Source organism: Nyctereutes procyonoides, unplaced genomic scaffold (genome assembly GCF_905146905.1).
Source record: "Nyctereutes procyonoides isolate TBG_1078 unplaced genomic scaffold, NYPRO_anot_genome, whole genome shotgun sequence".
Classification (NCBI taxonomy): domain Eukaryota; kingdom Metazoa; phylum Chordata; class Mammalia; order Carnivora; family Canidae; genus Nyctereutes; species Nyctereutes procyonoides.
The window spans coordinates 12,177,176-12,193,599 of record NW_026575020.1 but is presented as its reverse complement, the minus strand read 5'-3'; the positions used below and the strand labels follow the sequence as shown (position 1 = coordinate 12,193,599).

Here is a 16,424-nt window from a genome sequence, read left to right as displayed (position 1 = left end):
TCCTGCTATCAAATCTTGGTGCAGGTGAAGAGGGGTGAGGGAGGAGGCTCAGAAAGAAGAGATGGGTGGCTCCAAAGATAAATATCTATTTCTCCCATTTTTTCAAATGACAATTTCAAGTCCTCCAGCTTAGAAACTTGTTCTTTTCTCTCCATTCTTTCAGTCATTCATATCACCAAATTGCAGATGGCTTAAGAATGGCTCTCAGAGCCACTTCTTCCTTCCTGTTTGTCTTTTACTAGCTGAGTGCAGGCCCTCATCACCACCTTTTTGGACTGAGGTCCTCACCAGGTTCCTCACTGGGTTTCTTAAATTAGGGCTTGTCCTTCTCCAAATCATGACAGATACTGCTGACAGGTTCCATGGCCGGTTGTTCTCTCATACTATGCTCAAGAATCAGACAACCCACACTTTTTTGCCTGGCTTAAAATCTTCATTTATTCAACATTATTTCTGATTCCTGTACACATGATCCCTTCATCTACTCTGGTCACCTCACTTCTCCCTCCTTTACTCATCCCTACATGCTAGGTCCCTGATTCCTCACATTCCTCATAGAGTCGATGTCTTCTAGGCTTACTCCCTGATCAACAATCTAGAATTCATGTTGGCCTTTCAGACCGGAATGACTTTCTCAAAACATATCCCGCTTATCTTTGAATACCCATCACAAAACACCAGTCCTCTATGTAGCTTTCATGAGTGCTCCAGGATAAACTCACATTTCTCTTTTCTGAAGTTTGTTGGCACTCAAATTTTTCTTAGGTCTCTTGTGCATTTGTATAGTGCTTAAGTACATGGTATTTGCAGTCAGACAGATGTGATTTCACATTTGAAATCTGGGTCTACCAGTTAGTATCTGAGTAAATTAACTTCTCTTGATGTCAGTTCCCTTGTTAGAGGGGCTGTTTTGGTACAGTGCCAAAGATATAGAACCAGGGGTCACACTGGTTTGGGTTTGGATCCTGGCTTCACCACACACAAGGTTGGGGCACTGGAAAGTTAGTTAACCCCTCTAAGCCTGAGTATCTTCATCTGCAAAACAGTAGAAACTTCAGAGAATGACTGTGAGGATTAAATGAAGTAATCCAAATAAAGTGTTTAGCAAATTCCTAGAAATTCTTATTAAAATGGGGGCTAATCACTCTTGGGAAGAGTGATTCTTCCCCTCTTCAGGTATTTATTTCCATGCAGAAGGCACTCAATTGGAGTAAGAAACCTAGTTTCTTTCCTCCCTTGTGCTTGTTGCACCTTGGAGGGGATGGGTGGAGTAAAGCAGTTATCTGACTTGATTAACACATTTATGAAGAATAAGTAGATTATGCTTGGCTCAGCAGCTCCCTTGCTTCCTATTGAGAGTGGATTATCATGGGAGTTTTTTTTTTTTTTTTTTCACCCAAACCATTTTATATCTCATTTCTAGGCAGGCCATTCTGAAGCATGTGCCTCCTGAGCACTTTGGGGCAGTTAGTGAGTATGTATTGACTGAATTATGAAGATGAATTGTCATTGCCTATTATATAGCAAGGCAGCATGTTGAGTGGGCCTTTGCTCAGAAGGCAAGACACAATACAACCCATTACTGTTAACTCAAGGATGTGGTTTGATGGTCCAGCACAAGAGAGAGGATAATAGAGTCAGAGAGTCAGAGACTGCATTAGACCCAGAAAGAGACAGAAGAGACCTAGACAAGAATAAGGACTAGGGTAATCAACTATAGTCTTCCATGGCCCCAGAAAGGTCAAAGGAGGATAGGTATTATTTAGCTAAAAGTTGTTATTTTGAGAAAAATGGATGATCCACTATCATAATCCTTCAAGATAATTTCTTCTGAAAAATATAGACCATGACTCTCTCAGCATCATGGAGCCTGGTGGAAATACAGTAACTGCAGGCCTCACCACAGACTTAGGAATCCTGCTCTGCATTTTGACTCCCAGGTGGCTCACATGCAAATTAGAGTTTGAAAAGCACTAGCCTGGGGTATTCAGAGATCATTAGAGGGAAAACTTGGGTTCCAATATTCCCTTCACCACTCTCCAGCATGTGACACTAGAAATGGCTTATTCTTCCTGAGTCTTAGCTTCCTTAACTATAGAATGGGAGGGACACTCATTGTTTTTAGGACTTCTTGGACATAACAAATGATTTGAATGTGCAGGTAGTTTGAAAACAGGAAAGGGCCCTAGAAATGGAAGCTCTCCAGTCACTTCCTATAGGAGGTTGCAGAGGGGACAATGATCTTCCCTCCGCTATCACTTGTGAATTTAACTTTAATACTAAACTGTATTCTTTCTTTCTAGCTCTGAGTAAACTCTACCGTGTGTGAAGATGTGAACAAGTCAGCAAATGATGCATTTATTTTTGAACACGTTAATTTCTTTATCAGCTCTATTTATTTTCTGAGGGCATCACTGTATTACATTAATGCTTCAAGTTGTTAACAATACCAGCTGGCACTGCAGGCATCACTTATATTCACAGTGTAAAAGCCCAGGGGGTAGCATGGAAATTGTCATCAAACCCCAATGCTGGATTCCCTCCTTGGCATACTTTTCATCTCCCCTTGGGAGAGCAGATCCACCATTCCCTCCCCTGTTTTTAAAGCTTTTTATTTATGATAGGATTTGGCTTCTCTTCAGTTTATTTTGTTCTTCTCTAGTGGATTTGAGGCCTTGGAGGAGCAGAGACCTTTATAGTTTCTTTCTTATCTGTTTCCTCAAGGTTTAGCACATAGTAGGAATGCAAGAAATATCCACATAATTTGAGTGGTAGGGGAAAACACAAAATCTATCATTTTATCCTTATTCATTCATTTGTTCTCAGCATCAGTGGAACTTTCTGATAAGCAATCTTTGACAGTATAGACGAGATCTTGTGCTCCCATGTGCTTTCATAGCACACTTCAAAATGCTCATCACTTATATATGCATCTTCAATGAATGTCTTTTCTGACACCTTGTGAACTTATTGCTAGCAGGGATTGTCTCTTATTTCTCCCCATGTCCTGAGGGCCCAGAACAACATCTCTCATATAGTAGGTGTTCAGTAAATATCTGTAGAATTAAAATGAGTGATTTGACACAAATTCTACTTTCTGAAGATTTCTACTGCGATATTGTGATTTATAAGAAATATATATTTGGTCATTCAGATTCTCTTTTCTTGGCTGTTGTAATCTAGTAAGTAAAATGTTTCTCTGAGTTCTCTGAGCTGAACTTTACAGCCAACCCAAGGAGGGGTCTTGAGAACATTTGATTTACAGCTAGTTGATCAGAAGCAGATAATGACCTGAGTTGGTGACTGACATCTGAAGGCTGAGGTAGTGTGAGACACTCAGTTTCATGGGACTGAGCCCTCAACCTGTGGAATCCGGTGCTACTTCTGCATAGGGAGTGTTAGAATTCAGTTGAATTATAAAACACCCAATTGGCATCCAGAGAACTTGGTGCTGTCTGGGAAAGCTTGTCCCACTTTCCACACTGGAATTGGGTCCAGAGCCCTAATTTACCTACCTTTGTGGCTTCTTTCCACGAACAATTTATTTCAACAGTAAACCTTTCCCGGTTGGAAATCTGGCCAATTTCTTCCTAGTTTAAGAAGTTTCCCTATCAGTTTCCCCCTCTACTGGCCTACTGCCTGGAGAGAAGGAAAGTAACATTTATTGCCTACTTTCAAAAATATGTGACAAGTGTTACTATCTCTACCTTTCTAGTGATAAAGAATGATGCCCAGAGGGTAACTAGCATGACCAAGGTCACAGAGCTACTCAAAGGCAGGATTTCAACCCACATCTAACTGTATTTATAGTCACTCCTTTCACAGAATCACATCTCCCTTTGTAGGGGATAGAGGATTCTTTCATATTTTCTCTCTGGCATCTGTTCTTCAAGGCAGGAACTTGGTCTCTGAATAGGGCTACAGAACTATCTGGTCAGAGTTTGAGAAGAGTGATATTCTTAATTTAATTCCTTGTATAGATTTATTTTAACATGAGTCATTCAGAACTCAAACTTCACTCTTCCACACCATGCCACTTCTTTCCAGGTTGGGCATGTAACTTGACTGTGGCTCATTCCATCTTTCTCAGATCTAGATGGGCACTGGATCTTTTCTCAGATCTAGATAGGCACTAGATGGGCACTGGATCAGGGCACTGATGGCTATTCTTGTAGATGCTTGCTGATTGATCCTTTCATTGGTGGTATGAACTGGGTTAAGACTCAACGTAAGCTCTGATACAAACATGTTTGGATTGTCAAGAAATATATATGTCCCCCTCTCCCAGCCCAGAGTCTGTTCAAGTCACATATTTCATAAAGTCTAAAGAAAAAAATGGTCATCAGTATAATTATTGTTTGGCTACAGACCCATCAATAACCATTATTTAAAAATATATATTCTCGTAACTTATACCTCATTTAATCTACTACTTACAGCTGTAATTGATTTTTTGAAGCATCCTTTCAACATCTGTTCACCAAATATGTATTCAATGCCTACCTTGCACCAGGCATTTTATGAGATATTGAGAATGGCAGGAGAGAAATCATGGGTCCTGGCCTCAAGTATAATTCATTCCTACAAAAAGTACTCACATCTGCCTGATGGACTCAAGGGAGGTTTTCCAGAGGAGGAGGCTTTGATGGAGACTGGATAGAGGGAATGAACATGTCTGGAAGCAGTCAGGTGGTAACTGAGAAAAAGATGTTGTATGGTTAGGTCATAGCACATAACAACAAGTTCTATAGTCCAATAAATTCTGCCCATGAGCTATTATTATTTAATGGCTGTAAGAAAAAAAAAGGTTGTTTTTTTTTAAAGAAGAGAAAAGGAGCATCTGAAAACATTCAAGATCACAGTTGTGCTCTGAGCACATTCTAATAGGTTTTTCCTGTCCTTATGTAGCCATTTGATAGAAAAGAACTCTGCATTTCAATTGCCAGAAAAGAGCCATCAGGCTGAGCAGAGAGAAGCCCTTCATGAGGTCCTTTAAAATCCGGTGTGGCTGCAGTGCTCTTGATGGAGACAAATGGGACAATCTGGTCACTGACAATGGAGTAGCAACTGTGATAAAAGGCCCTTCTGTTAATGGTAGTGTCCTCTCCAACCAAGCCACAGGGTGCTCTAGAAAAATGCATGTGCTTTCCGGCCCCACGCATTTTTTTTTTCTCTTGAAGAGAAGCAATTTCATCATACATCTGAAGGGACTTGGGTCAAAGTTACATTGGGGCTCTGGTTAGACTTGATGAGTAGTGGGGTAGATTATTTTAAATGGTGGCTCACCATATGACTCATTCATCATTGTCTCATAACCCAGAAAGCATCTAGTCTAAACTCCTTTTAGAAAAATGCAGCCCAGAATGGTCCAGCAATTTGCCCAAAGTCACACAGATGATTAACACCAGGTCTCTAATAATCCAGTGCTGACCCTTATAATAAATAATGATCTGCCCTATTCAACATAAGTTATTTCATTAATAACCATTTACTGAATGCTTCTGGGGTGCTAAACACCTCCTCATCAAGCAGTGGATTATTCTCAATGGCAAGGCAGCATCCAGTTGTGAATCAATGTTCACTGCTTTTAGGTCTTGATCTAGCTGCCTTATGATCATTTATCTCTCTAAAGCCTCAATTTTTCCATCCGTAAAATGGAGGAGATATAGTCCCTGCTGCAAGGACATCAATAAGATTAAATGAGATAATGCATGTAGAGATCAGCATGGTGTCTAGTGTTAACTGTGATGTAATCATTCTGGGCTCTTCGGCCAGAGCAAAGATCTTTAATTATTATGTCTGCCTGTCCTAAAGGTGGTTATGAAAGTTTTATTTCCTCTGTGTTGCTTTCATTCTAAGCCCCTCTAAATCCCTGATTGACAACTCTGGAGGGCTGAAGCTTATCTCCTTTGCAGCCATCCCTTTCTCTAGATGGCTCCTTCCTCCCACCTCTGGATTCTTGGCAGCCTTCCCTGGAAGAAATTCAGATGTGTCCTCTCAATACACACCCTCATACCCTTGGGAGGGAGCTTTGTCAATGACATGTCCTCATCTCCCAAAGCCATTCTGAGAGGAACAGAGGCCAGCCCCAGATGGCATATCATCTGTCTCTGAGCCCAGCCAGGTTTGGGTTGGCTCACAAGATCTGGGACTTGTCTTAGTCTCTGACATTCTACTAAAGGGTTCCACAGAGCCTTGGAGTTAAAAAAAAAAACAACAATAACATAATAAGTAGTGCTGCACATTAGCCCTTTTGGCAAGAATCAAGGGAAGAGCACACTTCAGCACATACTTGGCTGTGCACATTCTTAACAGCATAATTGAGTTTTCTTGGTTCCTTCTGAAGCTTGATCACCTCTAATGTAACACGTCATCTTCTCGGCAAGGTTTTTGCACATGCATGAACACCCTGCTTCTCTGGTCTCCTTTTGCAAATCATCCTTCTGTGAGTGAGTATGCAACCTACTTTTGTGCACAGCCAGTTGGAGAGAATGCTGGCCATTCCAGTGTGCATTAATGATGGCAATACATTCCCGAGGGAGGCAGAAACTTCAGCAGAGGTCTGGAACAGATTTGCAAAATAACTCTATCTGCATAAAGCAGTTCTTTTCCATTAGTGAATTCCTTAGCCCCAAAGCTTGTGAGGCTCATTTGAATGGTTACCTTTTGTGGTTTCTTTGTCTCTTTTAATTTGAGGAATGAGCTTTTAATTTTGGATCTCTTAAGGAAATTTTGGAGCATCTTGTCTTGTTCTTTTTGTCATCTTGGAAAATGAGGATGTAGCTTTGAAGTGGAGCAAGAGGAATGAGTGGAGAAAAAAAGACCTTTTTTTTTTTTTTTGGTTGGTTGGGGGAAGACTTACATCACATCCATCTGCCATTTTAAACTTCGTGACAACAGGTCCTCAGACAGGTTAACTGATTGGTAGAAGATGACAAGGATCTTGTGTAGTTTTCCCCAGATTGGTCTGCCTCCAAAGACCATACACTACAACACAGATAAAATGATTCTGTCGTTTTATTACCTCTTCTCAAAGTCAGGAGTTCATTTTTTTATCCTCGTATTAGCCTTCTTCTCATACTTCTTTTTGGGTTCTTTTGATGTAAACAACATGCATCTTTTAGGATCTGAGTCATTGCATATTTTTCCCATTTGAATTCCAGTAACAATATATTTTCCTTATATACTTAGCTTTTTACAACACTAAATGCTTTGATTTACTAAACAAAACCACCCAAGTTTCTTCTAATTTGATTTGTATTCAAAAGATTAATACATGATGGAGCAATTAATTCTTAAAATCTCTTTTCCCTGTTGATGGTAGCTTGAAATATAGCTATTGAGCTTTTCTTTCCACATACTGTTTTTATCCTGAAAATTCATATTTGTCCTGAAGTACTTGTTTAATTCATATTTTTGGTAATAAATTCATTTATGTTTCAATGTCAGCAATAATTTGAGAGGTGCTTATAAATAATTACTTGGTGCAATAGCAACAGGACCTCTGTTTAATAGAGAATGTGTGCAACGGGGTTGGTCTACATAATCTTGCAGTTTGGGAAGCTTCGAATTATTGTCCATGACCAGGGATCAGGACTCATGTGTGGAGACAGCAGAAGACAGAGCAGCCTGGATTTGTCCTGAAGGTGATGGTACATCATAGGATGTTTCACCGCTAAGTGTGATTTTTGCTGTGGATTTTTTGTATGGGTGCCCTTTATAAGATTAAGAAAATTCCTTTCTATTTGGGGCTTGCCATGAGATTTTCAAATCACAAAATGGAGATTAACTTCTTTTTTCTTAAATGCTTTTTCTTCATTGAGATGAAAGTATGATAATTAGCCTGTATTTTGTTAATGTGGTGAGTGGTGAACTGTTCAGTTTTTTGGACATTAAGCCAATCTTGCTTTCTCAGAATAAACCTTTCTTGGTCATAATACATTAAGTCTTTATAAACACCGCTGTATTTGATTTCCTTATATGTTGTTTATGATTTTCTGCATCTTCAGGACTGAGATGATCCTGTCCTGTTCATTTCTTGTAATGCCCATGTCAGATTTTGGCATAACGATTTTGTTGGCTTCATAAAATAAATTTGGGTCTTTTCCATTTCATGCTGTTCTCTGAAACAGTTTGTATATAATTGGCTATGTCTTCTTTAAATGTTTGGTAGGATATACCAGTGAAGCTATTTGGCACTGAGTTTTCTTTGTAGGAAGTTTAAAATTATGGATTCAATTTCTTTGATGTTATAGGATGATTGAGATATCCCATTTTCCCCCATGTTAGTTTTAATAAATTGTATTTTTAATGTTAATTTTTCTATTTTATCAAAGTTTAACATTTAATGACCTAAACTGTTTATAATATTCTCATGTTATTTTTTTACTATCTGTAAGATCTGTAATGATTTTTTTCTTTTTTCTTACCTAACAAAGGTTATTTTTCTTCTGTTTTCTCTTGATCAGTTTTGCTAGATAGTTACTTTTATTACTAGCTAGTCAATTTTATTACTCTTTTCAAAATATCAACTTTGGTCTTTGCTGATTATTCTAAGTTTGTTCTCTCCATAATTTTTGTTTCTACTATTTTTCTCCTTTATTCCATTTTCTTTGAAACTTGCTCTTCTATTTCTGGTTTCTTGAGATGATTGCTTAGCTCATCACTTTCTGTCTTTCTACTTTTATAATACATTTATTAAATTTTTTTTAAAAAAACTATTTATTCATGAGAGATACAGAGAGAGAGAGGCAGAGACATAAGCAGCGGGAGAAGTAGGCTCCTCACAGGGAGCCCAATGTGGAACTCAATCCCGGATCCTGGGATCAGGACTTGAGTTTAAGGCAGATGCTCAACTGCTGAGCCACCCAGGTGTCCCAGTAGCGCACTCCTTATAGGGATGTGCTAACTGAAGGCAGAGACACAGGCAGAGGGAGAAGCAGGCTCCATGCAGGGAGCCCGACTGGGACTCAGATCCGGGGTCTCCAGGATCATGCCCTGGGCTGAAGGTGGAGCCAAACTGCCCAGCCACCCGGGCTGCCCACTTTTTACATCCTTTTACAATATCTCCATGTTTCAGATGACTCTTGTGAACAATTGATAGTTGAGCTTTGTTTTATTATAAAGCCTGGAAATCTTTGCCTTTAATTGGAACATTTGGTCCATTAACATTAATTTATCACTGTTATCTTCGGTTTGAATCTCTCATTTTATTTATTGCAGGCTTCCTGTTTATGCCAACCAATGTATCTTTCTGTATTCTTTATTTCTTATCTTCTTTTATACTGATTGAATTTTTTCAGTTTCATTTTCCTTTTCTTATAGCTTGTTCAATACTTGTACTAATCTATTGGTGGTATCTTAGTCAATTTCAGCTATTCTAACAAAATACCATAAACTGGGTGGCTTATCAACATTAGAAATTTATTTCTCACAGATCTGGAGGCTGGAAGATACAGATCATGGTGTCAGCATGGTTGGGTTTTGGTGACAGACCTCTTCTGGGTTGCAGATGGCCAAATTCTCTCCCATATTCTTATCTGGTGGAAAGAGAGAGAGAGAGAGAAAACAAGCTCTCTCATGACTCTTAGAAGGGCATTAGTCTCATTCATGGTGGCTCTACTCATGACCTCATTTGATTCCAATTACCTCCCAAAGTCCCTATCTCCTGATATAATCCCACTACGGTGTAGGGATTCAACATAAGAATTTTGGGTCGACACAAACATTCACCCTGGAGATTGGCTGCCCTAAACATTACAACATGTGCCTATAACCTAGCAAAGGTTAGTGTTACTTAATACTTTTTACACTCTTTCTGTACAGTGCAAGGACCTCAGAATATTTGAACTCTACCTTTTAATTCATATATTATTGTTGCATATCAATAAAGTTTACAGATATTTTAAATTACCAGACATAATTATTATTGCTTAATGCAACCAATATCCACTGAATTGTAACCATATATTTACTCTTTTAATTGATCTGTATTCCTCCCTTCATCTCTAAGCTTCCATCTGGGATAATTTTTTTTCTCCTAAAAAACTTCATTTGCTATGGATCTGCTGAATTCTATTATTCTCTGAAAAATTTTCATTTCACCTTTATTCTAAAAGGCTATTATTGCTAGGTATTCTAAAGTGGCAAGATATTTGCAGAAATAATTCTATTGTCTTCTGTCTTTCATTATTCCTATTGAGACAGTAATATGTCTCTCTTTTTCTCCTATCTGCTTTTTAATCTTTTTTTTTTTTTTTTGTTTTTGGTTATCAGCAGTTTTGCTATGATGTGTCTAAGTGTGGATTTCTTTGTCCTGCTTGGGATTTATAAGAATTCTTGAATTTATGACTTAATGCCTTTTGTTAGTTTTTTTTTAAAAAAAAAATCAACCAACATATCTTCAAATATTTCTTTTTAAAAAAAGATTATTTATTTATTTATTTGACAGAGAGAGAGAGAGAGAGAGAGAGAGAGAGAGCACAAGCACGGGGAGCAGCAAGCAGAGGGAGAGGGAGAAGCATGTTCTCTGCTGAGCAAGGAGCCCGATGTAGGGCTTCCTCCCAGGATCCTAGGATCATGACCAGAGCTGAAGGCAGACACTTAACTGACTGAGCCACCCAAATGCCCCATTCAAATATTTTTTCTTTTTCATTCTTTCTATATTCTCCCTCTGAGACTCATGACACATATGTTAGCCCTTTACAATGTATTTTTTTTTTAAGATTTATTTATTTATCTGAGAGAGAAAGAGAGAGCCTGAGGGGGAGGAGCAGAGGGAAAGGGAAAGAAAAACTCAAGCAGACTCCATGCTGAGATGTGTGGGTCTATCTCATGACCCGGAGATCACGACCAGAGCTGAAACTAAGAGGCAGATGCTTAACCAACACTGCCACCCAAAGCACCCCTTCAGTGTATTTCATATGTCCTTAAATCTCCTATATTTTTAGGCATTTGTTCCTTCTTGAATAATTCTGGATATTTCCTTCTATCTTCTTGTTTTACATTGTGTCTAATGCAACTGTTAAACACATCCATGGAGTACTTACTTTTGGTTACTGTGTACTTTTTTTTTTTTTTAGTTCTAAATTTCCATTTGATTATTTTTTTGTAGATTCCAATTATCCACCAAAACTCAGAATCTTGTCTTTTATCCCTTTTTATAAGCATTATTATTCTAAAGTCTATGACTAATAATTTTATTTTTTTTTAAAGATTTTATCTATTTATTCATTAGAGGCACAGAGAGAGAGAGAGAGGCAGGGACACAGGCAGAGAGAGAAGCAGGCTCCCTGCAGGGAGCCCATTGTGGGACTCAATTCTGGGGACCCCAGGGTCATGCCCTGGGCCGAAGGCAGAGGCTCAACTGCTGAGCCACCCAGGTGTCCTGACTAATAATTTTATTGTCTAGAACTACCTGGATCTTTTTCTGTTTTCTCTGGTTCTTGTGTGTTTTTCCTTGTCTTCTCATAGTACTTTGTTCTTTTTTATTATGTCCTGGCATTATATGATGAAAATTAGGGGAAAAAGGCTTATGACAATGTTTTCTTTTTCCAAAGAGGATTTATGTTTCCTTATGGAAGATATCCCAGAGGCACTAGAAATCTGTGGTCATGTTAGTTCAATTTCAGGGACTGAAATGACTTGAATCTTGGCTTCAAATTCTTAAAGGGTTAATCTTCCATTTTACCCTTACTCAGAGGATGTTGAGCTTTTAGGGTTTCCAAAGTTTGTAAGTGCTTCTTTGGTGACTCTGGAGTCTAATTCTGGTTTCTCTAACTCAGATCAATTCTGTTAAAATTTCTGTTCAGTAACTTGGACTCTACCAAACCCTTCTGGAATAAGCAGATACTTTAAGAGTAAAGAGGTCCAATTTTTGAATTTACCTCTCTTGGTGTCAATCTTTTTTCAAATGTCTCATAATTTCTCATTGCTTCTTAAAAATTATTATTTTATTTTTTTTTTAGCTATCCAGTGACTTCGAGCAGTTTAAAATAAAATATCTAGATTTTTCTAGTTGTTCTCATTAAGAGTGTTGGGTGGACTACTTAGTCCACCATTTCAGTAGCTATTTAATTACCTTAATGTGAAATTGCCCCCCTCTCTGTGCTGTGTAAGGGAGCCAAGGAGAAGAATTAGGTCCCAAGCCTGTGCTGTGAGTTTTAAGGTGAATCTAACATTCTCCAGGGACTGGGCAAGACAGTGGCAAGGATTATGACAGCACTCCAAAGGGCAGTACAATTTAAGTAGGAAATATTTAAGACCACTGCACTAATTTCTCATTTTTTCATAGATGACTCTTTTTCCTATAATATAATTCATTTTCAGGCTTTATTAGACATTTTTTCTATCCATAACCATAACTATATTTTAAGATGGGTGGTTATTGATAGCAATGAAGACTTTTTCAAATCTATTGAGCACCTGGATAGATTGGATATTCAAGGGGAGAAAAATGGAATAGCTCTACAAAATGGGAGAATTTGGAGTTTTATGTGGCAATAATGATGGAGGGGGTGAGGAGAAATAAGGGGAAAGGTTAAGAAAGAGATGCCAGTGTGATAGAGGTATGAGCTTAGTTGTGTGACACCTGAACCCCTGCCCCCTACATATCGACACCATCCTTCAATCTTCAGTAAAATAAAATAAACTCAACTTTTATAGCAGAAAGCAAAATATGGATTATTTTGTGTCAGTTGACATGAGGTAGGATGAAGGTTTGGAATAGAAAGAAACCCAGAAGAGGGGTTTGGACTTCCATTGGCTGTATGGTGCAGCTTATGTAACCATCATGACTTTTGGGTTACAAGAACTATTTTCCTGGTTGAAATCTCTTTGTGGGAAACTCTTCTCAGTGTAAATGCGGGCCAACTCTGTGTTTCCCTGGGATGATAGAGGGTTTCCTCTCATATCACTTTACAATTCCCACCCCAGTCATAGTGATGTGTTACAGCTTGAAATGACCGAAAGCACCATAACCTAGGGGACCTGTGCTCTGTCTCCAATGGTTGTAGGATTGGTTGCCTTATACTTGGAGACCCTGTTTCTTCATCTCTAAAATGGCATTGTATTAGATCATGGTTTGTAATCATCGTCTGAGGAATTCTTGTTAAAATGAAATTCTAAATTGAAGCATTCATACATCAAGTGAACAAAATGAAATCTAGTTGAAGTGGAGGATGGGCAGGGGTAGAAATCTCACCTGAAAAAAAAAAAAAAAAGAAGAAATCTCACATCTGGACATCTCTTCCTTACTTTACAACCCCTAAGGAAGATTGGTAGAGTAGAGTTTGATAACCAGTAGGCTTGATGGTTGCTTCAGCTCTAGCTGTCTCCTTATACAGAAAAGAATGAATGCCATTTCTCAGCCAACTCAGAACAATAGTAATTTAAGGAAAGATTACTTTTTGAGGTGGGAGATGAAAGGTGAAAAGGAAGCCCACATTTATGGAGGCCTTATTAAGTGCCAGACACTTTCCTGGAGTGCCTCAGTTGGTGAAGTGTCTGCCTTGGGCTCAGGTCATGATCCCAGGGTACTGGGAACCAGCCCTGTGTTGGGCTCCCTGCTCCATGGGGAGTCTGCTTCTCCCTCTCCTTCTCTCCCTCCCCCCAGCTCCTGCTCTCTATTTCTCCCTCTTTCTCAAATAAATAAAATTAAAAAAAAAAAGAAAAAAGAAAAAAACTTTCCTTAACTTTTCTAAGGGCTCTGTGGACTTGGTTCTATGCCCAGTGGAGGGAGCACCTGAAGCTCAGAGATATGTGGCTCAATGTAACAATTTTAGCATGTGGCAGGGCTGCATTCCAATCATCAGCCATGGAGGTGGGGGGTAGAAAGTAGGCATCTGGGCAGCGTGAGGGGCTCAGCGGTTTAGCGCCACCTTCAGCCCAGGGCCTGATCCTGGAGACCCGGGATCGAGTCCCACATCAGGCTCCCTGCATGGAGCCTGCTTCTTCCTCTGCCTGTGTCTCAGCCTCTCTCTTTCTATCTCTCATTAATAAATAAATAAAATCTTAAAAAAAAAAAGAGAGAGAGAGAAAGCAGTCATCTTAGTAAAGGAAATATAGGTTTGGGTCCAGGAAAGTGCCATGGGACATTTTGAATGAAGAGACATCTATATAGATATCTTTTTGCTTTCAGATGTAAACTTGTTATTCTTTTTATTTAGTGTGATATGGGAGACTCCGAAAAGATGCTTCAGCCTGAGGATGTGCCTTTAATTCAGGGTCTAAGTTTTTCCCTGGTTGGTTACCTACACTCACAGCCCTAGCCTAGAGAGCTGGCAAGACACTGTTAATTAGCCACCCCCCAACCTTCTTTTAGTGCTCTAGGGATCAATACGTGGCATTGTCCTATTTCTGAATTACTAACATGCATTCCTATCTTTTCCCAAGAGTTTTAGGGAAAACAATCTCATCGGTTAGAACCCTTGGCATGAATTAAGTGTGCAAGATGTTGGACAATTTTCGTAGGGAAGAAAAAAATTACACGGGGATTTTGATTTCATTATCATCATGCTAATGACTGTCGTTGGTTTTGAGGCAATGTGATACAGTGGTAGACAGACATAGAATGCCAAGTTCACAGCAATAACAATATTGCTAACAAAACACCATTTAGTAAGTGCTACAGATAATTTTATGTGTCAACTGGACTGGACCATAGAGTGCTCAGCTATTTGGTTAAACATTATTTCTGGGTGTGTCTGTGGGGGGCATTTCTGGATATTAAATTTGAATTGGTAGACTGCCCTCAGCAAATGTGGGTGGGTCCCATACAATCTACTGAAGACTTGGATAGAATAAACGGCTGAGTAAGAAAGAATTCTTTCCCTTTACCTGTTTTCTAGCCAGGACATTGGCTTCACTGGCTTCCTCTTACACTCAGACTGAACCTGGCTCTCCTGGGTCTCAGGTGTTTGGACTCAGACTAGAACTACATATCCAGCTCTCCTGAGTCTTCAGCTTACAGATGGTGGGACTTCTCAGCCTCCATGATTGCTTGAGCCAATTCCTTATAATTAATCATATATATGCAGATATGTGATATATGTATCTCCTATTGATTTATTTTTCTGAAGAAGCCTAAATACAGTGAGTGATGACTGCATAGTAGGCGCTGCACTAACATGCTGCACATAACATCCTATTCAATACGATCCTCCGCAATCTTATAAATTTGGTCTGGTTATTTCTGTTCTGCAGATGAGGCTTACAGCAGCTAAGTAACTTCAACATGGCCATATAGCCTAAGGGGGGGGGGCGGTCAGTGAATTTATCTGTGTTAAATGGGGATAATGACACCTTGAAAGACTGTCAGGGGGATTCAATGAGGTGATAGGTGTGAATTATTTGGAACAGGGTAGAAGGCACGGTAGGGACTCAGAAATAGCAGCTTTTGCTATTTCATTTTTACTGTGTTACAAAATTCAGAGGATTTGCAGCTCGTGAAATAGATGTAATTCCTCCAATGTAATATATCAGTAACATCTGAATTTGATCATTTGTTCATCTCCATTAAGCTCCAATGATATTTCATGTTATCCTGGGGAAAGATGTGATTACTGTGACATTTCAAATTCTGCACAGCCCAGGGAGAGGGAGGAGACACACTCCTGGAAACAAGGGAAAACCCTGGTTAGATTGTCATTAGACAACTCCAGGCTGCTGTACTTTAGGAAGCTGAACAGCTGCAAAGGTCAACAGGAGGTGCTTTGTTTCCCAAAAGGTGTTGGGTATTTACTTTCACTCAAGCATGTTCCTTCTGCTCTGATAACCATTGTCATCTTCCATTACAATAAAAGATGTCAGAGGGATTTTTACAGGCATATGGCATTAATTTAGATTTCCCTCTGCAGTCGTAAGAGGGTTTGCAAAAATGAAAACAAAACAAAACAAAGCCCCACTCAGCCATTCATCAATTCATATTTATTGGACAGGGATCATGTACCACACAGCCAGGAGGACAGGATCTCCATTTCGAAATCCGTGGAATGCGCACGCTCTTTGCAGGGTGCTGGCTCTGGTGGTGTTTCACTCTCAATTTCCTCTCCGGTGTTTGGGAAACAGGTCAGAGGACTGTGCAGATTTCCTTGGAAAATATAACAATATCAGCCACATTTTCTTTTCATCGTAATGTTGCTGGGGATTATAACAGCGCTTTCTAGCTGCCAGAGCTTGTTCATGTCCATTCCATGGCTTGCCACAATCCAGTGAGGTAGGCTGGGCAGGTTCGGCTATTTCTTTGTCGTTAGGGGTGAGGGAACCGAAGCTCAGAGATTTTGAGCCAGTTGACCAGGGTCTCAGCCGGAGAAGGGGGTCAGTCTGTGAAAGCTCCCTCCATTCTTATTCCTTGCCCATCTGTCCTTCACACCTTGGGAGCCTTAAAACAATCTGATGATGTTGCATGTAATCTTTCCATTCCTCAT

The 16,424-nt window shown here is 39.4% G+C and overlaps 1 protein-coding gene across 2 annotated transcripts in view; it reads right to left on the bottom strand.

Annotated features, from left to right (window-relative positions):
• Positions 1-4,560: 4,560 nt before the first annotated feature.
• The window catches only part of STXBP4 (syntaxin binding protein 4), a 185,764-nt gene continuing 173,900 nt past the window's right edge, over positions 4,561-16,424 (bottom strand). For both annotated transcript variants that reach the window (XM_055335437.1, XM_055335450.1), the window contains one exon: positions 4,561-4,696. In XM_055335437.1, coding sequence (XP_055191412.1) covers positions 4,582-4,696 — 115 coding nt within the window. In that variant the 3' untranslated portion in view covers positions 4,561-4,581. The remainder of the gene's footprint in view (positions 4,697-16,424) is intronic.